At 59.1% G+C, this 25,827-nt stretch overlaps 4 protein-coding genes across 4 annotated transcripts; 2 read left to right on the top strand and 2 right to left on the bottom strand.

Annotated features, from left to right (window-relative positions):
- Positions 1-160: 160 nt before the first annotated feature.
- Positions 161-5,309, top strand: MLX (MAX dimerization protein MLX). The gene is made up of 8 exons (XM_076356617.1): positions 161-234; positions 664-700; positions 873-962; positions 1,487-1,593; positions 1,856-1,955; positions 2,229-2,328; positions 2,762-2,963; positions 3,555-5,309. Exons 1-8 carry the CDS (start codon positions 190-192, stop codon positions 3,609-3,611), a joined length of 738 nt encoding a protein of 245 aa, XP_076212732.1. The 5' UTR covers positions 161-189; the 3' UTR covers positions 3,612-5,309.
- A 226-nt stretch (positions 5,310-5,535) lies between these two features.
- On the bottom strand, positions 5,536-7,897 carry PSMC3IP (PSMC3 interacting protein). Its single transcript, XM_076356618.1, has 8 exons — positions 7,839-7,897; positions 7,625-7,731; positions 7,450-7,539; positions 7,265-7,376; positions 6,985-7,130; positions 6,645-6,698; positions 6,052-6,111; positions 5,536-5,962 (listed from the first exon to the last, which is right to left on the bottom strand). The coding sequence occupies exons 1-8, from the start codon at positions 7,870-7,872 to the stop codon at positions 5,903-5,905; spliced, it is 663 nt and encodes a 220-aa protein (XP_076212733.1). The 5' UTR covers positions 7,873-7,897; the 3' UTR covers positions 5,536-5,902.
- A 601-nt stretch (positions 7,898-8,498) lies between these two features.
- RETREG3 (reticulophagy regulator family member 3) lies at positions 8,499-16,866 on the bottom strand. Its single transcript, XM_076356656.1, has 9 exons — positions 16,685-16,866; positions 15,559-15,665; positions 14,319-14,349; positions 13,071-13,197; positions 12,276-12,360; positions 11,715-11,852; positions 11,137-11,216; positions 10,657-10,789; positions 8,499-10,127 (listed from the first exon to the last, which is right to left on the bottom strand). The coding sequence occupies exons 1-9, from the start codon at positions 16,864-16,866 to the stop codon at positions 9,694-9,696; spliced, it is 1,317 nt and encodes a 438-aa protein (XP_076212771.1). The 3' UTR covers positions 8,499-9,693.
- A 254-nt stretch (positions 16,867-17,120) lies between these two features.
- Positions 17,121-25,188, top strand: TUBG1 (tubulin gamma 1). The gene is made up of 11 exons (XM_076356744.1): positions 17,121-17,219; positions 17,495-17,607; positions 18,223-18,390; positions 18,640-18,708; positions 19,983-20,062; positions 20,666-20,792; positions 21,592-21,678; positions 21,930-22,079; positions 23,403-23,555; positions 23,861-24,022; positions 24,471-25,188. The coding sequence occupies exons 1-11, from the start codon at positions 17,171-17,173 to the stop codon at positions 24,666-24,668; spliced, it is 1,356 nt and encodes a 451-aa protein (XP_076212859.1). The 5' UTR covers positions 17,121-17,170; the 3' UTR covers positions 24,669-25,188.
- The last annotated feature ends 639 nt before the right edge of the window (positions 25,189-25,827 follow it).

Here is a 25,827-nt window from a genome sequence, read left to right as displayed (position 1 = left end):
GGCCCGGCGCTCCTGCGTCACCCTGACGTCAGGGCGGTTACGAAAGCGCCGGGCACGGGGCGCCGCGGCCGACGCGGGGGGGCGCTGCGAGACGGGCCGGTCCCGGCGCGGGCGCCCCCTGGCGGCCCGGCGGCGCACCGCGTTTCCCGTCGGCCGCCGCGGCGGTCACATGACCGGGGCGGGCGGAAGATGGCGGAGCCGCCCGGCGCCGCGGCCGAGGACTCGTGGGCGAAGGTGGGTCCGTTCGCCGGGCTCGGGCTCGGGCTCGGGCTCGGGCTCGGGCCTGCCCTGCCAGCTAGGCGCCGCTAAGGGCGCTCCGGGCGCGGGGCTGCGGGCGGGGGCGCTGGGCCGGGCCGGGGCGGCGGCGGGGCCGGGGCCGGGGCCGAGGGCGGGCGGGCGGGGTGAGCGCCGGGTCGAGGGTAAAGGGTCGGGGAGAGCACGAGGGGCGGAGGCCAAAGGTCACTGAGCGCGCGGGGACCGGAGCTCGAGGGGCAGCGGGGTGCTGCTCGGACGGCCCGGGCTCCCGGGGGTCCGGGGCCGAGGCCGGGGGCCGGGGCCGCGGGGGGAGCCGGGGGCCGGGGCCGCGGGGGGCCGCGGTTTACTGCCCCAGCCCAGCTGACGTCTCTCCTCCCGCCCGCCGTGGCTCCGCCGGCCCCGCGCAAGGTGGACGCAGCCTACAGCGACAATGGCGTGGACTCGGGTAGGTGCCCGGGCAGCACCCGGCCCTGGGCCGCCCCCGCGCAGTCACAGCAGCTGCTTGTGGTGAGCGTGACGGTGACAGCGGCTGCCTGGTGACCCGTCCGCCCCATCCCTCTGCGCCTGCTCACACGCCCGGGGTTTGTCACTTACTCTGCGTAAACCTCTTCTTCCAGCACTCTTTATGGAAAACGCCCGGAAAGGAAGCATAGTGTCACGAGCCAACAGTATCGGCTCCACCAGTGCCTCTTCCGTCCCCAATACAGGTGGGCCTCTGGGGTTTCTCCTCTGCGGCCGTGGGTCTTTCTGCTCACCGGGCTGCCCAGCACGTAGCGGGGCTTCCAGCTCTCACCCCTGTGCCGAGGGTGCAAGCGCGGCTGCCTCTCTTGCCGGCTGGGCGGGATTCCCACCCCTGGGAGGGAGGGAAGATGGTGGGGAACAGCATCGGGGCGTTGTGGTTTCCAGCAGTGTTTGGAGTAGGGAAGCGGTCAGGTTCTGACGCCTTCCCAAGGGAGCTGCAGGCGTCTTCCTCCTGCCCGGCTCCAACAAGGAAAGGGAAGGGGTTGGCAGGGCCCCTTGGAGCGTTTGTCCTTGGCCCGGCCTGTTGGAGCTGACTGCCGCCCTGGGGGCACGGGGCTGTCCTGGGCCTGGCCGCAGCCCGTAGGGCGGCAGGAGAAGGGAGTCGAGCTGGTACGCCGAGCTGTCGCCCCCTCCATGCGCCTCTGCCCCCCGTGCTTTGGGAGCTCGCCACTCAGGCTTCTTCACGCTCACGTGGGTTCTCTCCACGCAGATGATGAGGACAGCGATTATCACCAGGAGCCTTACAAGGAGTCGTACAAGGACCGGCGCAGGCGGGCGCACACCCAGGCGGAGCAGAAGAGGCGAGATGCCATCAAGGTAACCCGAGGGGCTGCGTGCGCTGTCAGAGCGCAGCGACCCGCTGGTTCCCGGGGCCCTGCGGCACCCAGCACCCTGCTGTTTTCAGCACCCTCCCCTTTTTTTTGCTGCTGCATCTGCCCTCCCCAGACACAAGTGTGCTGGGAGCCACCTTGGCTCTGGCTGGCTGAGTGGTGGGAGCTGGGATTTGACACCTTTTGAAACAACCAGTCTCACACTGCTGAGCTCCAAATACGTGCGCTGTGGCTCTGCTTCCCCACAGAAAGGCTACAATGACTTGCAGGCCATCGTTCCCACCTGTGAGCAGCAGGATTTCTCCATGGGCTCCCAGAAGCTGAGCAAGGCCATTGTCCTCCAGAAAAGTGAGTCTTGAGGGTGGGGAGAGGGAAGGGGGTGCTATCAACCCCCCAAAACGCCTCACTAGAGCCATGCAGCGTGGGGGTTCAGCACTTTGGGACCTTCTGGTGTGATGATGCTCTGGGGAAGCCCAGGTGCTGGCCACCTCCACCCACCCACCTCCCCGAGGAGAATCAGGGCAGCTGGGAGCTGATGCTGCCCAGGCTCAGGCACCTTCTGTGGGGATCTCGGGGGCTTGTGTGTGCTCTCGAATCCTCACTCTGTATTTCCGTGCTCAGCCATCGACTACATCCAGTTCCTGCACAAGGAAAAGAAGAAGCAAGAGGAGGAAGTTGCTATCCTCAGGAAAGACGTGATGGCCTTGAAGATCATGAAAGTGTAAGGGAAGAGCTGTTGGTTGCTGCCCTCTTCTTCCTGCTGTTTTCCCCCCTGTCCTTTCAAGGCTCCGTGGGTGCACTCAGTGCTTTGCAGACAGCCTGGCACCCGGAGTACCAAGCCTGTCCCTGCTTGCTGTCAACGTTTCTCCTCCTGCGGCCCGTTAGTGTGGGTCTGTCTTGGGTCAGTTGGTGGAGTTTAGTATGAAGGTGGATCTGAGTGAGAAAGTGAATGTGCTCCCAGTGTCAGGAGAGGCTGCAGCTTCCCAGTGTTTATTTACTTGCAGGATCGTCCGCAAACTCTTGGTCCTCCCCATCCCTGCAGCCGTTCTCAATGGACAGCAACAGGCAGTGAGCTGTGCCCCCGCAGCTGAGCAGAAGCTGGGGGTGGGAGGCCTCCGTCTGCTGCTGAACATGGGGCGCTTGGTTTGTTTCAGGAACTACGAGCAGATTGTGAAAGCTCATCAGGACAACCCAAATGAGGGGAAGGACCAGGTGTCTGACGAGGTGAAGTTCAATGTTTTCCAAGGCATTATGGATTCCCTGTTCCAGTCCTTTAACACCTCCATCTCAGTAACGAATTTTCAGGAGCTCTCGGCTTGCGTCTTCAGCTGGATTGAGGAGCACTGCAAGCCCCAGGTAAGCGGGAGCTGCGGGTGGGCTGTTGCGATGACAGAGGGAAACGGGGCAGAGACCATTGTGCACATCTGCACCCAGCTGGAGTGCAGGGCTGGGTGCGGCTGTCCCCTCTCCTGGGGTTTCCGAAAGGGCGGCATGTGACCGGTGCTGGACTGGGGCAGGGGCATGGGGGGGGGGGGCGGGAGACTGTGCCCGAGCTCCAGCCTCTCCCACTCCAGCTGCTGGACTGGTTTGGTGCTGAAAGCTGGCCAGGGTGAAACAGAGTTCAGAAGGAGAGTCCTGCTTGGTCCCCGTCACTCCCTCAGGACACCTAAAGGTTTTCTGGGAATTAAGAAACCTCCGAGTGGGGCAGGCCCTCAGGCAGGGCCGGGTCCCTGCCCTGCTGTGGCTGCCTGAGACCCTGCGGCCCAGGAACAGGCGGGAGCGTTTCCCGTACAGGTGTGGCGGTGCTTGGCACCGCGTGTGCCAGCTCCAGTGCCGTGAGCGGGGGAGATGGCCGCGGCACGTGCCCCAGGCTCTTGCGGGAGTCACTCGCCAGGGACAGGCCATTCCTCCACTGGAACAACTGACCGTGTCTCCTCTCTGCCCCAGACACTGCGGGACATTGTGATCGGGGTCCTGCACCAACTGAAGAGTCAGCTCTACTGAGCCTTCCTGCTGCAGCGCCAGTGGCTCCGGGGCTGCCGCCGCCTCCGCGCCTGTGGGGACGGGGCATCTCCTGCCCGGGGGCCTGGGTGATGGGCGCCAGGAAGGGCTGGGCCATCTCCCTCGCGGCTGTTCTTAAAGCTTCTCTGGATTATTTATTGTATTAACTACAAAACCAAAATGAGGCTGTGCAGACACCTCTGCTCCACAGGTACTGTCACAGTCAATATTACCAAATATTTGTAGGGACTTAGCAAAGGTGGGGAAAAAAATGTGTATTGAGCAGAGGTCTTTTAAGGTGCCAGAGAGTCTTTGGCTCAGGCAGGTGTGGTGGGGTTTGCCTGTGCCACTGACTCTCCACTGTGGAGCGGATCTGCTCTGTAACCTCAGCCCTCCGATACAACCCCTTCTGATCCTGGGGGAGAGGGAATGAAGCAAGAATGCATGCTAAAAGCTGTTGGTTTCTGTTAAAACAGACTAGGAATAGGCTTCTCCCATAACCGTGGGCTTTCTCATACCTGCCTCTGAAGCAGCTCTTACGGGGCGGGTTTTTTTTAAGCTGTGTAGATGCTTTGGGGAAGCCTGGCAGAGCTGGCTGAAGGATGAGCCCGTCGCTGCCAGGGAGACGCTTAGTCGGTGCAGCCGCGGCCTCCCCAGTGCAGAGCTGGCGGCACGCGCCGGGGACTTGCTAAAACCTGACCTCTTCCGCTGCAGCCATAGTTCCCCTGACAGGGAGACGGGAGTGAGCTTTCTGTGCAGGCTTTTCCTGAGCGAGTGCTGAAACGTGTCTGGCTTCATCTGTCTTCGGGTTTTGGTGTGGCTGTACTGAACGGGGAAGTAGTTCAGTAGCTGTAGCACGGTGCTGCGCGGGCTCTCGCTGCTCCTCCTTACAACTTTTATGTAGATACATACATAGACATAACCAGCCTTGATTTGATTTTTGTTTTTATAAATCACTGAAATCATCTTGAAGTATTACCAGTGTCAGCTTTGCAGACGGGTGCTCTCTGGGACACTTTTTTAACCTGTCACATGCTGCTGTCAGTGCGGGTCATGGCTCTGGCCAACGCAAACGCTTCGTGGCGTGGTGTAGCTGCTGCCCAAGCGATGGTTGTTCACCACACAGAGCGACTGTACTGGGGCTCCTCCAGCGTGGTGACGCCAGCAGCAGGATTTGTTCTCTGTAATCGCCTTCGTGCTCCCACTCCAGGGGTAGTGGATATTTATTTTACCCTCAGTTCCAGGTTACGTGGTTTGAACGCTGCAGCGTGAGAATGTTTAAGCTGCTGGTTCTACCCCCATTTAGTAGCAGAGAACCCAGTCGGGGGGGTGTGTGTGTGTGAGATTTTTATACAGAATTATTCTTCAAACCCTGCCTTCGGGTGCCCTTTTCAATGCAACGGAAGCCCCAGAGTCAAACCCTGCGGTGATGCGCATCACTGATAAAGCACGCACAGGGTCAGCTGTGTCTCACCTGGACAATCTTGCTCCGGGATGAAGAAAATCCTCTCTCGTGGGTGAGCAGGTTAGGGTTAGGGCTCTGCGGCTGAACAAGGGGCACAGACTGAACCCCTGGAGATGCTCTGCCAGAAGCTGCCTCCTGCCTTAGGGAGGACGTGGAGTTTTACAGACCTCACATGTGAAAGCGACGTATTTTTCTATTGTGAAAAGTAATTAAATAAATTTTGCTGAATGTTTTAATGGTTTTTCTGCTTTTATTTCTGTTGCTGAGTTTCTGGAGTCTTCCCTAGAGCTGGTCAGAGACGGACAGGTAGTTTCTGGAAGCCCGGCCCAGCTCAGCTGTCCTGGCTCAGGTTACCCTCTCCTGGCTCTTGCCTTCCCCACCCCTCAGGGCTGCTGCGACCCAGTGCCCAAACCCTGCCCTGACACCCTTTGAACAGAGAAAAACGCCACAGCAAAGCACAGCTGAACCAAAAGCCTGGTGTTTAATGGATCATATCCTTGTGTACCACTGAGTCACGCTGTGGGAAGCAGCTGAAATGCACCTGTACTGACACCTTCCCCTACACTGCCCCGTGAGGACGCCTGACCTCAACAGCTCACTGCACTGAAGGGCAGGAAGAAGTAACATTCCCTCTGCAAGTGAGACTGAGAGGGCCCAGTGCCAAGTCACCAGCTCCAACCACCCCTCCAGCTGCAAAGCATTTTAAAACAAACACATATAAATATGCAGGACCAGCCCAAGCCCTGCAAAAAGAGGAGGAAAAAAAAACCCCAACAGCTGAGTTTCAGCATCAGCTCCTTCTCCCTGGGGCAAAGACTCCCTCGGCGCCTCACACAGCCGCTGGCAGCGTGACATTATGGTCCTCGTCCGTCTCTATCCCAACCTCCTCCTGTACAAGCACAGGGTGTCAGCAGGGCGGGGGCCCCGGCCCGGCAGAGCCACCACCGCCGCGGGGCCGAGCCCGGCCTTGGTACTTACGAAGAATTGCTTCTTGCTTTTGGGGTACCCCTCCAGGATGGCCTCCAGCAGCTCGGTCGCCTGGTGAGACAGGGGCACCGTGAGGGCTGCGGGGTGGCCGCGCTGAGCTGCCAGCACCGGGCAGCCCCACTACAGCTCTCGGGGACTGTCCCCCATAGGGGCGTCACAAGCCAGCGCAGCTCGGGTGACAGCGTGGGAGCAGCTCTCTCTAACGCAGGAAGAGTCTGCTTTGTTTCCTGGGGACTGGCGGAGCTCTGCAGGGACTCGTGTGTTGGGGCACTGCAGCGACACAGCCTTTTCCCAGAGGATCGTCTTGGTACCCGCGAGTCTTCCCCAAACCCGCGTGGCCCCGGGGGCGGCACCGGGTGCGGCCGGCGCAGCGCTCCCTGCTCCACAGCCACAGCGTTCACCTGAGGTCTCCTCACTCAGCACTGCAGCGGCGGGAAGGCGCTCGGCTCGAACAGGGGCTGCTCCCCGAGCTGCCCAGCAGACCCCCACGTCCGGGTGCCAGCATCACCCAGTGTCACCGCGGGACTGTCACCGCCACCTCCCCAGCACTGCCCACCCGCCCCCCTCGATGGCACGACTGTTACCATTCGCTTCCTCCTCCGCCACTCCTTGCAGTACAGCTTCTGCTGGCTACAGACCTGCGAACAGCAAGACAAAGTGAGAACCAGCCAGGCAGCAGCTGCCCCACGAAGCCGCCGTAAGCCTGAGGCAGGAAGCGCCTGGTGCCAAGGACCCACCAGACGTCCCAGCTACAGCCAGAGGGTTATTTAACAGCACAAGTGGCTCACGAACCCCCTGCCTCCGTCGTACCGGTACCAGTTGGACCGAGAACCGGGTAACCCGGCCGAGGGTTTGGTACGATTGGCCCAGCCCTGGCCCGGGCTCTGCCGCTGGTGCTTGGCTCAGCCCCAGGCAACTCTTTACCCTCTCTTTTTCTTCCGGAGTCACATGGTTGGTGGCAGACTTAATCCTCTCCAGTTTCTCCGTGTAGCTCGCACAGTCCTTCCTCAGCTCCTCCATCTCTCTGGCCATCTCAGGGGTTGTCATGGAGCTGTTCAGGTCCTTCAGCTCTGGAAGGGAGGCACCGATCACCGGCAGGGCCGACGGCCTGGCGGCCAGGGCACAGCTGCCCGTGCCCACGGGGCCCCCAGCCGCTCCGGGTGCCGGGGGGGAGGGACTGGCCGGGCGGGCAGGGCACGCTCACCCGCCTCCATTTGCCGGCAGCTCTGCCGCAGCGCCTGCACCTTGGTGGAGAGCGCGGCGATCTGCCCGTCCAGGCCGCGGAGCTCCGCGTCGCTGGCGGCCGGGAGCTGCTCCTGCGGCGAGGCGGCGGGTCAGCAGGGGCGGGTGCCGGCGGGGGCGGGGGCGGCGCCCGGGGCCGGGGCTCACCTGGTCGGCGAAGTAGATCTTCTGCTTCCCGTAGGCCTTCTCGCGGACCCGGCCCTGCTGCGCCAGCTGCTCCAGCGCCTTCACCACGGCCTGCGGGACGAGCGCTGTCAGCCGGGCCCCGGGCCCCGCGCCCCGGCGCGCCCCGCGCCCCCTGGCCCGGCCCGGCCCCGCTCACCGCCTTGCCCAGCCCGTGCTCCCGCTGCAGGTTCCCGAAGGCGTCCTGGGCGCTGTACGGCCGGTTCTGCTCCCGCAGGTACCGCAGCAGGACGGCGGCGGCGCCTCCTGCCGGACAGCCCGCCGGTCACCGCGGCCGCCGGCACCACCCGGGACCGCGACGGGAGGGCGGCGGCGGCGGCCCGGCGCTCGCTCCCCGCCCGGCGCTCACTCACCGCCCGCCGCGGGGCCCTCGCGGCCTTTGCTCATCCTCCGCCTCCGCTCGCCCCGCTCCGCTCCCGGCCGGCGGCGCTGACGCACTTCCGGCGCGCCGCCCGCTCCCCGCCCATCGGGGAGAGGGGCGGGCCCCCATCGGCGGGGGGCGGCGAAGCCACGCCCCGAGGAGGAGGGGCGCTGGGGAGGCGAGGGCGGGGCCGGGGGCAGCACCGCCCCCGCCGGGCCCCGTTTTCCCGGAGCGCGGAGCCGGCCCGCGGTTCCGCCCGGCCCGGAGGAGAGCGGCGTCCCCAGGGCGGGACGGGCCCGGCCCGGCCGCTGCGGGGCGAAGGGGGAAGCGGCGGCCGGAGAGCGCCGGGCCAGCGGGCGGGGCGGGGCTCCGCACCCCCGGGCCCGACAGGAGCCGGTCCTAGACCCGCTCGGGTGAGGCGCACACGCCGTTCCCTGCCTGCCCCACCGCCGGCACCGCACCGCAGGACAGCTGGGCCGTGCGAGGCCAGCGCGGAGGCTTACGCCGTATAAAATAAGCGGTTGACGACTCCCCACCCCCTTCCCCGGGGCCGAGCACAGCCGCCCCCCGCCTGACCGCAGCCAGCGAGCGCAGCTGCACGGCCAACGCTGTCAGGCAAGCAGATTTAGACAAAAAGAAGCAGATAAAGGCGTGTCCCTGAAGAGGTACGTTCTTTGCTGCACAAATGCGATCGGAATCGGGTTCTATGGCTTAGAAAAAGCAATGGGAAAGCTCAGAGAGGCAGAGAGGGGCGGAGGGCCCGGGCCCTCCAGCTGGCAGATCGTCTTCCCCCCCGTAGGCTGCTGGTTTGTTTACGTGACCGCAGTGGGCACAAGCTCTTCGGTCACTGGTGGCTTGGGCTGGTGTCCCCCATTCGGTTCCTACCGGCGGGGCTCTCAACTGCACAAGGCTGGGAAGCAGCAGGCTGGCCCCAGGACCAGAACAAAACTGGCCGGGCAGACCAGCTCCCCCTCTTCCCTCCTCCAGAAAACCCGACCCTAGCAGTTCCCCAAGAGGCAGCGTCAGGGGAAGTGCAGTATTGCCACCGTCCACGCCGAACGTGTGCTGGAGGAGCACAGGGGGGTTTAGCAAATTGTTAGTCCGTTATTTTAGGAAAGCAACACAAGAGCAGCTGCCACATGTAGATGTTCTTTGCAGGACTCTAGTCATCACAGTAGATGTCTTATTGCCATTACGTCTCTTACAAAACAGCATCACTAGAAAGCTGGAACCAGAGATGAGTGGTCATCGCAAGTACAAACATGGTGGCCGTACACCGTCGTGTCCGCAACAGGAGCAAGGGGTTTGTTTCTACCCGGAGCTGGATATTGCTGGGAAAGAAGACTTGGATTCTGTGCAGATTTTAGTAGCGGGGAACGGTCGTCTTAAAGACAGAATAGCATTAAGTCCCAGACACTAAGTCTGAGGGGAAACCAATCCCCTTCACCTGGTTAGACATCAGCCCCGGAAGGTCGGTTTCAAGATTGTCCTTGGCGATGCTAAGTCAGTCTGACCGATGGTCTCTAGAGCTGCAGACACCAGATTTATTGTCTTAAGTGAGGAAGTTTGGAGCAAGCAGCATCCTGGCAGACAGTGCAGGGCAACGCATGGGTGATTGTGGAGCTATCACATCAACGTCTTTTCCCTATGAATTACCAGTGTAGTTTATTTTAAAATCCAAGCGAGGCTACAGAGTCACAAGTCACAGTGGTGTTCCCAGCCAGGACTGGCTGTCACGTCACTCATACTCACACAGGAGACGACCTAGATAACTGTGCAAGGCTTTTCCTTCCAGGATTCCCCTCCACGATGCGCAATAGAAAACCAGAGGGAAGTGGTGGGATTGCTTACTGGCCCCGCGAGCCAGCAGGATCCAGCTGGTTCAGCTCGGACTGATCCAGCAGTTCAAAGTCATCCCCTTCCGCATCAGTGTCCAAGTCCGAGCTGGCCCTTCTAAGGTAAGTCTTTGCACCTCTCTGGGGATTGTCGCTGCGCGAGGAGCCTGGCTGAGGGGCTCCTGACAGCGCAAGCTGTATCATCCCTCTGGTGACAAATCCAGCTATGTTGTTAGTAAGATTCTGTACAGATGGCAGTGCACCGGATTCTTCCTGGTCGTAAGGGAGACGCAGATCTTCTGTTACTTGTGGGCGGTAAGTCAGACTTGGGATCCCAATGCTGGTGTCATCTTCGTCATCTATGCCAGTTGCTTCCGGGTTTATGGAAGGGAAGTCAGGGAGATCCCTGGCAAAAGATTCTTCTGGATCGCTGTGACCGTCCAGGTCTAGAAGAGCAGAAAGCGCTTTAAATACACAGCACACGCCAAGCACCCTGCAGGCAAGGGCAGCACAGCACACAAAAGCCGGGCCATTACCTCCCCAAGACAGACTGTCTCTTGTCATCTCACAGACCAAATGCTCTTTAATCTCCCCCTCACACAGCTATTTGGGATGCCTGTTGACCTCCCAGCTCACTCACAAAGGAATGCAGATGCTGAACCAGACACCTTCCGCCAGAGGAAAGCACCCCCTCCCAGCCTTTCCACTGCAACCTGTATCCCGACAACCAGAGACTGGCAGAGCTGGATCTGCCTTTGAAGAGCAGCTGCCATTGCCCTACTAAAGCACCACAGGAATTAAGGAAGCTCAGTTCTGAAGAAACAGGTAGTTGCATCTCGTCTTAGCCAGCAAGACAGACATCAAACAGCTAGACCTCAAGGACAGAAGGCAATGAATGCATCCTCCCTCCCACCCATCACACCGGCGCCTGCTCAGCATTCCCACACCTTCCAGAAACGGCCCATTTACTCTCACCTTCTGATCCCTCTGTCAGGGGAGTCTGGCCCCTCGAAAGGTTAAACATCCCATTTTCAGTGTAGGAAACCTCAGCATCCGAATGCTCCGAGTCAGAGATGGTTAGTTCCTTGGCGACCACAGAGTCATCCAGCTTTGAAATAGGAGATAAAATTGGAAACATCAATACGGGAAAGCTTATTATTCAAGACAAAACACATGATCCAGTGGCTGCCAGTTAAACCCAGTCCTCATGGGAGGCTGGTATCTGAGGCTCATTCCACACTTTACTGCCCAGCCTAGGAGACTGTAGTTGGCACAAGCTGCACTGGACACACTTGAGTGAGACAGACCTCTCTAAAAGGAGAATATCCTCATCTGATATTCCATCGCAACTCAGTTACAACGTGCTGGACACAGGGCCATGCACTGCGTGTCCACGCAATGCAGCAAGTTTGTTCTATTCAGCTGAGCTCTTCTATTTCAGAGATGCTTCGTTACCTTGGGACAGAATGCGGCAAGCTCCTCTTCGCTGTCACTCCCATCATCCACAGCCTCCTGATTAAGGGATCGGTGACGCACTGCCAGAAACCAGAGTCAAAGCTTATTATTGCTGCTAGGACAGTGGTCTGTACAGGACCAGCCTTATGCCGAGCAGAAAAACCCTAAACTGGCAAGCTTGGACATAACACAGCATGCTTTGTTCCACAGCAGAGCAACGTGATCATTTCTGACTTGGGCTGCTGCAAATCTTTTGCCGAGATGAACATGTTTAGCAGCTACCTTGCACTGAGTCCTTCCTCTTTTTTCAGTGCAACTGCAATATGGAACACACAGTTCTGGCAGCTGAGAAACAGAGCGGCTTAGCACTGCGAAGAGCTTACACCAACTGCTAACTGGGAGATGCCTGCGGAGGCAGAGCTGCCTCGCTTCCTTCCCAAGGCAGTTGCAAGTATTTGCCAAGGGCGCTGGAGCGACTGCCATGCCGTACATGCAGCCCTATCCCACTCCAAGACCAGCGGCTCGATTCACAGGCTGTTTCAGGTACCAAGGGTCAGAAACGCAGTACAGAAACTTACATTGCTTCTCCCGCTGCTTTGATATCATGTAGCCTCGAACGCTGAAATCCAGCCGCTGCAGAGCTGGCTCCAGCTTCATGTACATGCGCTGCCCCAGTCTGTGGTACACAGCAAGGGGCCACAGCAGGATGAAGAGCACTGAGGCAAGTGGGAATGCTGATTAGAAGTTTGTTCAGGATGCTACTTGGCAAACATCTTGCCCATTTTGTGACGCAGTATAACACACACAGTATGCCAGATCTGAGCACTGGAGGCAATGCTGCAGGAGGCAGTTAGAATTGGTGCAATCGCCTCTGCCAATTTAACAAATTGAGAGGCCAACCTATTAGTGCTCAGATCTATAGTTACTAAGCACTCAAACATGTTCTCTCTGGACCAGAGACCTTAGAGTCCTGGTCAAGAACCACCACATTCCAGGCTGAATGTATTATTTTAAATTTTAAAGCCATTCACACAAGCTTTCCTTTTGAGCAGAAGAGCCCCATCCCTCAGACATTCAGATCCCACTCATCTCTACCCCTTTTCACTTGCAAGTCCGTATTGGCACAGAGATCTACTTACACAGCAAGTATGAGAGCAAGAGTCCAGGGATATACCGGCCCAGGACAGCCAGGAAGGTAAAGACGCCACACACTAGAAGGCAAAACTGAAGACATGGGAGACAGTGAGTTTCCAAGGTTAATCAGTGGATTCACTCAGTTCTTGACCGTCTTGTTCTCTGCAGATTCTAGGTCAAGTCATAATTCTAAGGACAGCGAAGCCTTCCTAGCATTCAACTACCCCGCTCTAGGACTAGCTTCAGACACAGGTGGTATCTGGCTTCAGAGCGACAGGCAGCATACCAAGGCCTCTGCCTCAGAATATGAGGAGCTTCCCAAAGCAGGTAAGCTAAAAGCAAGGAAGAGGCTAAAGAAGACAGAACTCTTCGAGGTGAAAAGGACAAGGACAGTACCACCGTGTTACAGGTTCCTCTTTGCATAAGCCTCAAAAAAAGAAGGGAAAAAAAAAGCTTGACACACTTTCTCAAACTGTTAAAATCCAGCGAGAGAGATGAGTTTGACAGACACTTTAAAAAGCTAGAAACCTCCAGAAGGAGCAGCTACATTTTCACTTCACTAGTGCAGTCAATATGCCGACACTCGTTTTCTCCTCCCTCCTCCACAACCTGAATATTCTGCCTGTGCTTTCTATTCCTCTCCACCACTTAATAGCCATGTTGTTGTGGGAGACCTCCCATGGTAGCCTCCCGTGTCTGAATGCATTCAGCCAACGCTGGATGCCACCACAAAAGGATACTAGTGGTCAGCAGAGGCTCCACACCACACATTTTATTTGCTGAGGTCTGTACATTCTTACCTTTCCAGGGTTTTGCCTCTTGAAAATGAAGAGATTACTTAAGAAGTTGGTCCCAGCCACCCATCCTTCAGCCAAATGGTGACAGAGTTCTGGCACTCCAAGAAGACGAGGGTGAACGTATCCCCAGCTGCAGTGAAGGGAAGCATTCGGGAATAGGTATTACTGCATCGACATCAGTGCAGAAGTCACTTGTTACAAACACTTGTCTTAATACTGCCTTCTCTTCTCCCCCAGCTGCTGGGCTCTAGAGATGAGGGTCAACCTGCCTTTCAAAACACCACCTTGCCAAAAGCAGCACTTCTACACACCGTTCTACAAATGTCCCAGTTCTCCCATAGCAGCTAAGGAGCAGTAATTTCAGTCATTCAGTCTTTTGGCTTAGACTAGTTTCCATGCTACTGGAGGGAAAGGGCAGTGCAGAAGCAAATCAAGCGAATCTGTTTTTTTCTGCATTTATTTGGTCAACTGCAACCCCCAAGATTTCAGCACAAGGTTTACAAGCAGCCTTGTACCTTAATATATTCAGTTACTTTGGAGGCATTGTCTTTGGCAAGTTCTATTAGTGCTTCTTAACTGCTAGTCACAAGTACTTGAAGGTTAGGAAGAGGAATTCTTTTTGTGCTTGGGTCTCTCGCAAAAAAAAAAAAAAAAAAGTCATTTGGCAACTGCTCAAGTGATTTAATCGGGAGCCGAGCATCCAGTGCGGCCCGGCAGCACAGGCAGGCAGAAAGAGAGGAAGGTGTTATTAGTAAGACAACACCCCAACATTTCTCAACCCATTATTAACGCTGCAGTCAGATCATAACTATGCAGTAACAACTTCTGGGACAAGCCTGTTAAACATTCCCTATGGAGTCTCAGAAGACTTCATTATTTAAAAAAAAAAAAAAAAAAAAAGTTGTTTTCCTGCTGCTGGAAGCCTACACAAAAGGAATTTCTTTTAAGGCAGCACCTCTAACTTAAGGGTGCAGGGGGGGAGTAGCAGGGGAAGTTTTACAACACTTAAGCAAGCATTATTGCAGGTCAGTATGAGGCAAAGATTAAGTATAATATAATGGCTTGGGCAAGTCACAAACTTGTCACAATGGCTTGACAGAGTCCAGGGCTCCACCCTCCCTCCACTAAGTAGCTCCCTTCTCCCCCTTCCTTCCTCACTCAAATGCGCCAACATTACAAGCACGTGCAGGTAATAACTACACAGTATCACAGCAAAGTACCAAACAGCAGAGGATTCAATTAGTTTCCTACCTCTCATTGTCTAATTCGTCAGGTCTTGCCGCTAAAACATTAAGAACAGACACATTAGTTGCAAGGAATTTGCCATGAGGATGCTTAGCTCTTGGGATTTAAGTAAAGCTTTAATGAGCTGGGGAATACCTGGAAAAGACATTAACTGTAATTAAGAACTGGAGATGCATCACTCCATAACACATCTTGAATGTGTATGTGTGACAGTGCAAGACTGCAAGAGAGTCTCCTTGTTGCTCCTCAGTATTTGTTGGACGTTGTCTGGAAGACTGCTCTGGTTACAGTGACAGGCATTAGCAAAAAATACCACTTTCATCTCCCTTCCTTCCCCTGCACACACCCAGATGGTGAAGGAAGAACAGCTTGCTTACTGAAAGGCATCAGAGATTTAAGTCTTTTGATACTTTCTCACTCAGGCTGGGATTTGAAAAGTGACCCAGGCATGTACCAGTTATCCTGACAAATCAAACTCAAGGTTATGAGGGAGCTAGACAGACACTTCCTCATCGCTTCAGCTACACTGCCTGAGCCAAGCTGCTGCTAGAAGCCGAGGAAAGCTTTAATGTCTTCCCAAGAACTACAGAGAACACAAGTTGAAGCAGAAAGCTGGGAGTTGTACTTTCTAGTTAGTTAGGGACCCACCCCTGAGAGCATGCAAACCACACACACTGCTTCAAAACCAACCTGTCCATGCAAAGCCAATGAAATCCTGAGCTGCTAAGAATGGTAGTATTCATGAGTATATTAATATCACAAGTGATAGCTAGAACTGCTTTGTTTACTGAAAGCTTTAGACTAACTTCATTAACAGCCGTTAAGATGCCTCTCCTTTCAAAGAAATCTCTGCTCAACAGCAAGGCTGGGACTCATCTTCGTCCTAAAACATGAAGCTGGTTTATTACAGATTCTGAGGAAAAATCCAGATGTATTCCACGCATGCTTCAATTTCTTGCTCTTGTACTGAACGCTCGGAAGGTGAATCACTGCTTCAAAACCTGCACTAGTTCACGTACACGTTTCAAGATTACGAGACAAATAGCAGTGTCACAAGCATGAAAAGCTCTTCTTATGTTTATATAGGTTAGGATTTTCCAACTCCAAGAAGAACATGCTTAGTGTTCTTGCCTGCTAAAACTCCAGGATTTTAACTATTTAACTCCAGGCAGTACAGAGCGTATATACCTCTAGGGCTAAAATCAGTGCTTGATTTGCTGGTATCAACTCAAATGTTGCAACTTACCTCCAATTTCAGGCCAGATTTTGTTCTTCCACTGATCTAGACAAACTACTACTATAAGGGTAAATGCAACCAGGAACAGCAAGCGAAGGGAAGTCAGAGCAAAAAACCTACGGGGAAGAAAAAAACAAATCGATACTGACCAGATCTGCGTGACACACACAAAAGGGGTAACACAAACTAACTCAAAACGAATCAGTCACTCAGTAACAGTTACAGCCAGAGAAAAGCGAGCAAGTGCTAATCAGTCAGCACCCAGCCCGCCTGCGCTGCCCGGTGGGGAGCTTATCGGGCAGCTGCCGTCAGGCTGCTTTAGGGACCCTTATCTGCTCGTGTCTTTTCTAGCACGACAGCCCTGCTTTACGGCTCACCTGTCAGAGGTGAGCAGAACCTGCTGCCCTTCCTCCACTGTTCACAGAATAGTTTGGGTTTTGCTGATTAGCTTTCTGCTTTCAGATAACAGGGAAAACATGCTGAGAGGGACAGAGCTGAAGTAGACATCAGCACTTCCAGGTTCCCTCTTGTCTGCTGAAATAGGTTGCGGACTCAAGCTCTTAGGCTAGCTGCTCGGGTTCCACCTCCATCCATGAACTGTTCTCAGCCAGCGTGGGGGGACGTGGCTGCTCTGCACGAAGCAGAGGGAGCGTTCCTCCCGGGAGGAGGGCTTGCTCACCAGGTCCTGGGAGAAGGGGTACGAGGGAGCCACGAGCGTGCCCTGTGGCTGCAGAAGGGCCGGCAGGCAAGGCGCCCGGTCGCTAGTGCCCTCCGAGCGCCGGCCTTCGCCGCCTGCGCCCACTCGAGACCCGCTGCCACGGGGGGAAAGCCCGTCAGGGCAGCGCGGCGCAGCTGCGGCGGAAAACAAAACCTCCCGCAGCCCAGGGCGTTCCGGTGGCTCCCGCACTACCGAGCGGCCGCGGGGGAGCCGACCCGGGGCTGCGCGCACCCGCGGCCCCTCCGCCGCAGTAAGGCGGGACGCGCTTTCCGACACAGGGACCGCTCCGCAGCCCGGCGCCCCCGCAAGGGAGCGGAGCCGGTCCCCGCCAGGGCGGCCTGCGCCCCGGCCCGCCTCCCGCCTCCCCGCCAGCCGCGGCCCGGGCCCCGCCGCCGCCCCCGGCCGCCGCCCGCTCACCAGAAGAGGCCGTGCGCTGCCGCCCACCACAGCGCGCTGCGGCCCGGCCGCTCCCACACCAGGGCGGCCTGCGCGGCGCTCAGCAGCGGCTCGTAGGGCCCCAGGCGGCCCCGCAGCGCCGCGCTCAGCGCCTGCACCCGCCGCTGCCGCTCACCGGGCCCGCCGGGCCGCGCCGCCGCCATGGCTCCCTCACGGCATCAACATCCGGCCGCCCCGCGCGCGCGCGCGCGCGGCTGCCGCCGACATGGCGGCCCCCGCCGCCGGAAGCGGGGCCGCGCTGGGCGCCGCCATCTTGGCGCAGGCGCGGCCGCCGCCGTCTGCCAGGGCGCACGCGCGTTGCCAGGGCGCCGCGAGGGGCGGGGGCGAGCGGCGCTCTCCCGGAAGTGCGCCGCGCGCACGCGCAGTGCCGTTGGCGCCGGGCGGGAGACGCGGCGGGGCAGCGGGGAGCCGGGCGGAGGAGCGGAGCGGAGCGGAGCCTCGGCCGCGATGCCGCGGGAGATCATCACCCTGCAGCTGGGCCAGTGCGGCAACCAGAGTGAGTGGGCGCCCGGGGCGGGCGGCGGCAGGGCCGGGCCGGGGGAGCGCGCCCCGGGCGGGGCCGGGATGCTGTGGGGGGCGTGGGCGGGGCCTGCCGAGCCCGGGGCGGGGTCTGATGCGGGGGCGGAGCCTGATGCGGGGGCGGGGCCTGCCGAGCCCCGGGCGGGGCCTGCCGGACCGGGGGTGCTCCGGGCTCTGCCCCGGCCCGGCGGGGGGGACCGGCCCCGGCCCCGGCCCCGGCCCCGGTCGGCTGACCGTGCCCCCCCCCCGCAGTCGGGTTCGAGTTCTGGAAGCAGCTCTGCGCCGAGCACGGCATCAGCCCCGAGGGCATCGTGGAGGAGTTCGCCACCGAGGGCACCGACCGCAAGGACGTCTTCTTCTACCAGGTACTGCCGGGCGCTGCCCCTGCCCCGGGGGCCGGCCCCCGCCTGCTCTGGAACGTGGAGTGGGCGCGCTGTGCCACGGGGTGCGCCTTCCCTCGTCACTGGGTTGATCCATGCCCAGACGAATGCAGGCAGGGCTGTCTGTGACTGCCTGAGCTCTCTCCAGCAGCACCCCCGCTCAGGGACTGGTGGGCTGCTGCTGACCCCGGGCTGGTTTGAGTGGCAGCCTCAGGCAAGCGCTCCTGCCAGGCAGCACGCTGCCAGGGCTCCTGTCTGCGCTCCAGTTTCTGGAAATGGATGTGTTGTGGAGGCAGAAACGTGAGGCTGGGGCTGCCATAGATACCACCTTACGTAACCGCTGCGAGCGCGAGCCCGATGGGGGGGAGCCGCCCCCCCTCCGCCTGCCCAGCATTCAGGACATGCTCTGGGTCGCATAGAGATGCTGCATTACGGACAGGCCGTACATAACAAGCTTCCCTTCCTCCTCTTCCCTGTCAGACGCCGGCTGTGCCGTGCTCTCTGCGGCCAGGGGGTGGCACACGCACTTGCAGTTTCTCTTGCAGTAAGAAGCGGCGCTGAGCTGCGACTGCATTGTGATCTTACTGCTCCTTGTTAAAGGCAGATGATGAGCACTACATCCCGCGAGCCGTGCTGCTGGACCTGGAGCCCCGAGTTATCCACTCCATCCTGAACTCCCCTTACGCCAACCTCTACAACCCAGAAAACATCTACCTGTCTGAGCACGGAGGGGGAGCTGGGAACAACTGGGCCAGTGGCTTCTCACAGGTAACAGCTCTGGTGCTCCTGGGTGCAAATGCAGGTCAGCTCGTTAGGCGTGAGGCTTTATTGTGGCTGTCTCACGTCAGGCTCCGCACGCAGTTTCCATCATTCGGCAGGGGACTTATGCTTGACATTTTGTGGCACCCTGGGCGCAGGGTCACATTGCCAGTCTGACTTGGCTTCACACCAGGCTTGAGGAGCTCTTCTCCATTTTCTGTGGGAAAGGAACAAATCCTGGTCTGGTCTCTCTTGCAGGGAGAAAAAATCCACGAAGATATTTTTGACATAATAGACAGAGAGGCTGATGGGAGCGACAGTTTGGAAGTAAGTAAACCAGGGGATTTGAATCTGGTTGCCCTGCTTGGTGTTTTCAGAGCCAGGCTGCCGTTTTATAAGGTCGAGCTCAGCCGTTCGGTGTACGCAGACTTCCTGAACTTGCTTCTGGGTGCCGAGCAGAGAACAGGTAGAGAGGGGAACTAGGGAAAGGAGGTCTTTCCCATCACTACTATATCTGCCAGGCTTCCCCAGAAATCTTCTTACTGTATGCTCAGCGGGGCATTTTTCTGCCCCAAATACTGCTTGCATTGGGCACTTCCTGCAGAATACAGGCCGCAGGAAGAGTTCCAGGCATTATGGTGCTTTTTCCTTTCCCTGTTCCACCTCCCTCCCTCCCGTGGCTCTCCCCCGCATCAGCTGAAGTGGGGCACACACTGCTTGTCCCCCAGTGAAGGCCCTCGCGGGTAGGGAGGGCTGTGCTGGAACAGGGCACCTGCTGCCCCTCTGCCTGCAGCAGAGGAGGGAGCCTCGGGCTGCCAGCAGGAAGGTGTTTAGACCCAGAGTTGCTGCGTGCTTTGAAATCCATGGAGTGAGCATAGGCAGCTGCAGCTTCATTTTCTCTCCAGCCGGGTTAAAGGGGCACCAGGGGTACCAACAGCTCTTCGGCTGCTTTGCCGTGTGCCTCTGACAGGACCTTGGCCACCGTCCATGTAAACCCGTTTCCTGTGCATAGACAGACAGGGCTCCCTGGTGTTTGTGTCAGGCTGTCACATGGCACCAAGGGAAGGGAAAATGTCATCGTAAAATAAGTTGGCAGAAGATCCAAGAGCCCGCTGTGGGACCTGCAGCAGGTGGGAACTGCCCTGAAGTCAGGTAGAGGGAGTTTGGCCTCGGGCACTCTAGAAGGAGCAGAATGGCATGGAGGGCCCGGGGAAAGGGCTGGGAACGTGTACCTTCGTTTTGTATGACCGACTGGATGCTGAAGGTGACGTTGGAGCTATTCTGAAGTCTGTTCTGGGGTGGGAGGAATCCAGGAGGCTCCCGAGCAGCAGTTGCACTTCGTGGTGTGTGCAGAGACGTGGATTCCATCCACTCTGGCAGAAGTGGCCTGATGAGCGTGTGGCTGTCGCTGCGGTCTGGAGGGGCCAGAGCTAACCTCCACTCCATCCGCAGGCGTCAGCTCCGTGCTCTCAGTTGTCACAGGGGGAGTTCTCGCCCTGGCTGGCGAGTCTCTGCTGGAGGTGGTGGCACAGTGTCCTTTGCTCTGCCTGCTCCTGGGGCTGAGCTGGAGCTTGAGCTGCCTGCGTTCTGCTTCCTTCTAGGGGTTTGTGCTTTGCCACTCCATTGCTGGTGGAACGGGCTCCGGGCTGGGCTCATACCTCCTGGAGAGACTGAATGACAGGTGAGCATTCAGCCTTGTCCCCTTCCCTCACGGCAGAGTCTGGCCCAGCCTGGGCACCCTGCCAAAGCAGGGAGCTGGAGAGCGCTGACTCAGAGCCACCGCCCCCACCCAAACACTGTCTTGTGCAATCCCTGGCACACTGCCCGGGGAAGGGATGGCTCCTGATACGCCTGGGGACTTCAGGGGCTCCGAAACTGGACTCATGCTGTCCAAACTCTGCCTTCCCCCAGCCGTTCTTATCGGGCAGCTGCCTTCTGACACCCTGACTGTGCAAGGGAGGGTGGGAGGCTCTAGCTGTGGGCTCTGAGCTGCCATCCCTGCCTGTTTGAGCTTGCAGCCTCTTGAAAAGGCTTGTAAGCAGCTGCTTAATCAGCCTGCGGATGGCTCAGCCTCGCCTGTAGCTCTGTCTGGCAGCCTGCTCCTGTACTGCTAGGGTAGGCACTGCTGGGACAAATTCTCTCCCTCCCTGGGAGCCGACTCTGGCATGCAGCACTGGTGACTCACTGCTGTCCTGAACTCTGGAGACTGCAAAGGGAGCTTGTGGGAGGAGAGAGTGCTGGCTTGGTGGTGTTAACCCTTGAGATGGCTGGGCTTTCTCACCAGGTATCCCAAGAAGCTGGTGGAGACCTACTCGGTTTTCCCAAACCAGGATGAGATGAGCGATGTTGTAGTCCAGCCATACAACTCTCTGCTGACGCTGAAGAGGTTGACTCAGAATGCTGACTGTGTGGTAAGAGTCCTGCTGCATGTCAGGCCAGCAGTGCAGCCAGCTCCTGCGTGGCAGCCCTGTCCCCAGCCGCTCAAAAACGCAGCTTTTCCTGGGGCAAGTGCCGTAGCTGTGTGGGGTGAGTGCTGCAGCAGCGTGCGATGTGCCTGCGAAGCCCCAGGTGCAGCAACAAGTGCACCCCCGTCCAGAAGGACTGAGCAGATATGGTGGCTCCAGGGACAAGGGCTCTATGCTAACCCCTGCTGAGCTGTCCGGCTTGGCATTTCTGCCTCCGGGATCCAGCAGATTCTTCCCATGACAGCGAGGACTGGCTGTGCTTCCTCTACGTAGCTGCGCTGCAGTCTTTCACTTGAACTCGATTCCAGCATCGCTTTCAGCACCCACAAGCCCCAGCCAGGCAGCATCTTCAGCCTGCACCAGGGTCTTTGGTCAGGTCCTAACCAAGACAGTACTCGTCCCTCCCAGCTTCTCTCTGCATGTGGCAGGGCAAGAGCAGCTGTACCAGAGCTGCTGGGGCTGAAAGTTGCTGCAAAGTGCTGGCCCAGAGGCAGTGCTCTTTGGGAGAGCACTGGGGAGCACAGCCAAGACAGGAGGGAAGAGCTTCCATTGACAGTGTCGGTTACGCTCCACAGATGAGTCAGCTTGTGGTTTCAAGTGTCTGCCACCTGCCGCAGAGGGCTCTGCCAGGCCGTGGCGCTCGGGGCCTATGCTGGGTGATCCAGTGCCCTGGGACACGTGGCCAGGGCTGCCCTTCCTCAGGCTGCCTCCGAGGCTCTTCACAGAGCCGTTTTTCCTCTTGCAGGTGGTTCTGGACAACACAGCCTTGAATCGGATCGCGACAGACCGGCTGCACATTCAGAACCCATCGTTTTCTCAGATCAACCAGCTGGTGAGAAGGGCTCTTCCCTCTGGAGAAGCCAGCACGGGGCTTCCCCGCTGTCTTCGATTTGGTCTGAACCTGCTCCATGGGCTGGGCGTGATGGTGGGCAGCCTGGAGCCGTGAACAAGGGTCCTCTGACCTTCCCAGGGGCAGCCTCCACGGGTGCTCCAGCTTCCCCTGGCAGGGCTGTGTGAAGCAGGTTTTGAACGTGCTCTGCGACCACACGGTGACACAGACGCTGACTCCATCCTCTCCCCCAGGTCTCCACCATCATGTCTGCCAGCACCACCACGCTCAGGTATCCTGGGTACATGAACAATGACCTCATCGGGCTGATTGCCTCGCTGATCCCCACCCCCCGGCTGCACTTCCTCATGACAGGGTACACACCGCTCACCACCGACCAGTCGGTAAGGCAGCCCGCCAGGCACTCCTCCCCTTCCCTGAGGGCAGGAGGAGCTGCCATGCTCACCTTGTAATATCCGTCAGTCCCACGGTCTTGGTGTGAGCTGCAATTGCGTGTTCCAAATGCCAGGCCCGTGTGCCCACACCATGTGACAGCCGTGTGTGATATGAATCAGACGTGAGCAGGCAATCGTGCTTGTGCTGGGCTACCTGCTGCATGCATCAGGATGGCTGCAGCAGCTGTGGGAGGGCCAACAGATCTGACAAAAGCCACCCTTAGAAATGATCAGAGCAAGCCCAGCAAAGCAGCCCTGCCAGTCCTGCCACCCCAGTGGGCCACCAGCCCAGGCCATTCGGGTCAGAACACTTGATCATTGTCATGCCAAGACTGATCGTGGGCTCCAGGTGTCAGCCCCTTCCTGGGGTTTGATCTGTGTTCTGGGAGAGGATTGCCACCCCTCGGCTGTATCGAACACTACCGCTTGCGTTTAGCTTGTCCCCAGCCAATGCTCCCTCAGCCCCCCCGGTGAGAACGGGGCAGTTCTGTTTCGAGAGGCACTCACCTGCGTTGGCCGCATCTCAGTTCTGCTGGGAGCTAACAGCTGCTGTTCTCCTCTTGTTGTGTGCATTTCCTCAGGATGTTACTCAGAGAAGCAAATCTGAAAAACTGTTGGCTCTGAAAAGGGTATCGAGTGTGTGATCTGTCCTCCCAGGGAGGAGTGGGGGGGGGGCTCAGCCAGCAGCTCAGACGGTGCCTGGAGTGGGGCTGCCACACCACCGAGCTGTCCTTGCTATGGGCACTCCTTCGGGTGCCAGCCCTGGCTGTGGCCCCCTTGGCAGGCAGCAGTGGGCAAAGCCTGTGACAGCCCTCGGGGACTGCAGTGGTCGGTCTGCCCACAGGCTCAGTGCAGGGCGAGGTGGGGAGAGGGTGCAGTGGGGAACGACCCCCTCTCCTGTCCTCCAGCCCTGTTCCTTGCCTCAGCAGTGGAACAGAAGTTTGACAGCAACGACATGAAACGCATCCCTGTCACTGTGGCCTCAGCTGAGCTTTGCCCCAGCCCCTGCTGTGCTGTCAGGGGGGCAGCTCAGCGCCCTTGTGTTGGACCCTCTGCCAACGCTCCCGTTCTCAGCCTGGCTGTGCCTGTTGTGTGACTTTGGGATTTCCCTGCCCTGCATGCGGCTCTGCACGCGGCTCTGCACGTGGCTCCATCCCCGGGGCGGGGGCTTCTCTGTCCAGCTGCTCTCCACTCCTGTGTGTGTGTGCAGGGCAGTGGGAGGGCAAGGGAGCAGCACACCCTCTCCCTCTGACCCCCAGCTGGCGTTTGCAGGTGGCTAGCGTGAGGAAAACCACAGTCCTGGATGTGATGAGAAGATTGCTGCAGCCTAAAAACGTGATGGTGTCCACAGGGCGAGACAGGCAGACCAACCACTGCTACATCGCCATCCTCAACATCATCCAGGGGGAGGTGGATCCTACACAGGTGAGCTCCTATGGCCGTTTCAGGTGCTGATGGAAATGGCATGGCCTGCCAGGGAAGGGCACGGTCACCATCTTCATGTGCGGGGACCCTGGGGTGAGACTGAGCGGTGCCTGAGAACCGGCTCCAAGTTGTTCCTGTATGGGCCCTGGCCTCGTGGAAAAGCTGCTAGCCCCTTGCCATGAGGAGCCTCCCTACCTGCTGTTTGCTGAAATCCACCTTCCTGAGGCCGTATGTCATGTGAGGAGCAGCTCCTGGGTCTGCTTTGCCCATCATCCTGCTGCCCCTTGCTGCTCTCATCCTGCCAGGTTCACAAGAGTCTGCAGCGGATCCGGGAGAGGAAGCTGGCCAACTTCATCCCCTGGGGTCCTGCCAGCATCCAGGTGGCTTTGTCCCGCAAGTCACCCTACCTGCCGTCCGCACACCGCGTCAGTGGCCTCATGATGGCAAACCACACCAACATCTCCTCGGTGAGTGCCTTCCCTCTACTCTACACCACAGGCAGCGCTGGGGCCCCACAGCTGCAGCTCTGTTGTCCTTTCAGTCGCAAACGCGTCTTCTTTGGGGCTTTCACAAAGCCACGGCAGGGCCTGTAGATGAGGGGAGGGCGGGCAGCTCCCAGCTGGGGCACAGCAGGCCTCAGGTCTGGTCTGGGGTCCCGTCAGCCCTGCTGCACCCCTGGTGCCGTTCTCCCAGGAGCAGGCTGCAGCAGGACTCCCTCTCCTTGGCCAAAGGCAGCCTCGGAAGCACGAGCTGATCCCGAGTGCTGGCTGGGTGCAGGGTAGCAGCTACTGACCTGCTGGCCTGGGGCTGCCTGCCTGCTTCCTCCTAGGCAGCGGCCTGAGGAGGTTGGGCCCCCCCTGCCCCGCGGGATCCCCAGGGAGCTATGGCCCCTTTGACCGCTGTGCTGCTCTCCAGCTGTTTGAGCGGACGTGCCGGCAGTATGACAAGCTGCGCAAGCGGGAGGCCTTCCTGGAGCAGTTCCGCAAGGAGGACATCTTCAAGGACAACTTTGACGAGCTGGACAACTCCCGGGAGATTGTGCAGCAGCTGATCGACGAGTACCACGCGGCCACCCGCCCCGACTACATCTCCTGGGGCACGCAGGAGCAGTGACGTCCTCCCAGGGGACGGGAGGGTCCCACGGCCACCTCCACGCACGCCGGCAGGGCTTGTCTCTGCCGTGCCCACGTTTAGCACCCCTCAGCGCTGCCCAGCCGCGGTGGAGTCGTCAACACTGGCTGCACACACACACGCTGCGCTCCTCAGCGGAAGCAGCTCTGCAGGGAGCAGCACTGCCTCTGAAGACCCTTGGCGGGGGACAGCCTCCACTCCACCACGTGCCCCGGCCCAGGATGGGACTGGGGCAGCTGCGCGCTGCGCTGGGAGGGAACCTCCGCCCATGAGAGGAACGCTCGCTCGGAGGAGGATGAGAGTGAACCTGGGGGCTTGGAACGGGCCTGGCCCGAAGAGCTGGGAGCATGTGACCCTGGGGCCAAAGGCTCTGTGTGGCTGAGCTAGTCCTTGCCCTGGGCAGGAGCCTTGTTCCTCCTTCGCCAGATCAGGCCTGGGGCACAGGCTGTATCTATATTTTTGTAGGTTATTTTGCTTTAATAAAGGCTGTTCCTGCACTGACGCCACCTGCACAGCTCCTGGAGCGAGCAGCCAGGCAGAGAAGCAGCTGCAGACACTGCCAGGGCCAGCACTCACCTTGCCCAGCTGGCCGGCCCCGCTGCGCAGCTGCAGCCTGACAGTGTCCCGGCTCAGCGAGAGCACTGAACCAGGGCCACTGCTCACCTGCACATCCCGGTGGTGCACGGGGCCGGCCCTGCCCCGGCCGGGAGCCAGCCGGCAGCGTGCTGTCTGGGCCCAGGCGGCGCTGGGCAACTGCTGCGGCAGAGCCAGAAATACTGGAAGGACCTGCCGGCGCGCTGACCAGGGACAGGAGCCGGCACCACCCTGCCTGCCCTGCTCGCAGAGCATGTGGTGCCCACGTTAATGTTTCAGAGGGGCAAGGCCCCGTGCAGGACAGAGGCCCCCGAGGGGCTGGGGGTGCTCTCACCACTCTGGATCCGAGGCAGGGGATGGCACCACCGGGAAGGACGAGGGCTTGGGGCCGGCCGGTGTCGATGGGGGACGGACAGACGGACACGGCAGCTCCGGTCCTGCCCCATGTGAGTCAGGCTGCAATGGACGGGGGTGTGGGGCAGCGCTGGCCCCGGCCCAAGCCCAGGCAGCCCAAGGTGAGAATTAGCCTTTTCCTCTGACCCTGTGG

Source organism: Aptenodytes patagonicus, chromosome 20 (genome assembly GCF_965638725.1).
Source record: "Aptenodytes patagonicus chromosome 20, bAptPat1.pri.cur, whole genome shotgun sequence".
In the NCBI taxonomy this organism is placed as follows: Eukaryota; Metazoa; Chordata; class Aves; order Sphenisciformes; family Spheniscidae; genus Aptenodytes; species Aptenodytes patagonicus.
Note: the sequence above shows the minus strand (reverse complement) of the source record. Positions and strands in the feature narration are given on the sequence as shown.

Coding starts and splice junctions, on each gene's coding strand:
- MLX (XM_076356617.1), top strand. CDS start 190: ATGGCGGAGCCGCCCGGCGCCGCGGCCGAGGACTCGTGGGCGAAG. Junction 1,956..2,228: donor GGCCATTGTCCTCCAGAAAA/GTGAGTCTTGAG, acceptor TTCCGTGCTCAG/CCATCGACTACATCCAGTTC. Junction 2,964..3,554: donor AGGAGCACTGCAAGCCCCAG/GTAAGCGGGAGC, acceptor TCTCTGCCCCAG/ACACTGCGGGACATTGTGAT.
- PSMC3IP (XM_076356618.1), bottom strand. CDS start 7,872: ATGAGCAAAGGCCGCGAGGGCCCCGCGGCGGGCG. Junction 6,699..6,984: donor CTCCGGAAGAAAAAGAGAGG/GTAAAGAGTTGC, acceptor TGCTGTTCGCAG/GTCTGTAGCCAGCAGAAGCT. Junction 5,963..6,051: donor AAAGCAAGAAGCAATTCTTC/GTAAGTACCAAG, acceptor GTGCTTGTACAG/GAGGAGGTTGGGATAGAGAC.
- RETREG3 (XM_076356656.1), bottom strand. CDS start 16,866: ATGGCGGCGGCGCGGCCCGGCGGGCCCGGTGAGCGGCAGCGGCGGGTG. Junction 14,350..15,558: donor AATCTGGCCTGAAATTGGAG/GTAAGTTGCAAC, acceptor TTAATGTTTTAG/CGGCAAGACCTGACGAATTA. Junction 12,361..13,070: donor AGAGGCAAAACCCTGGAAAG/GTAAGAATGTAC, acceptor CCATGTCTTCAG/TTTTGCCTTCTAGTGTGTGG.
- TUBG1 (XM_076356744.1), top strand. CDS start 17,171: ATGCCGCGGGAGATCATCACCCTGCAGCTGGGCCAGTGCGGCAACCAG. Junction 18,709..19,982: donor ATGGGAGCGACAGTTTGGAA/GTAAGTAAACCA, acceptor GCTTCCTTCTAG/GGGTTTGTGCTTTGCCACTC. Junction 21,679..21,929: donor TTTCTCAGATCAACCAGCTG/GTGAGAAGGGCT, acceptor CCTCTCCCCCAG/GTCTCCACCATCATGTCTGC.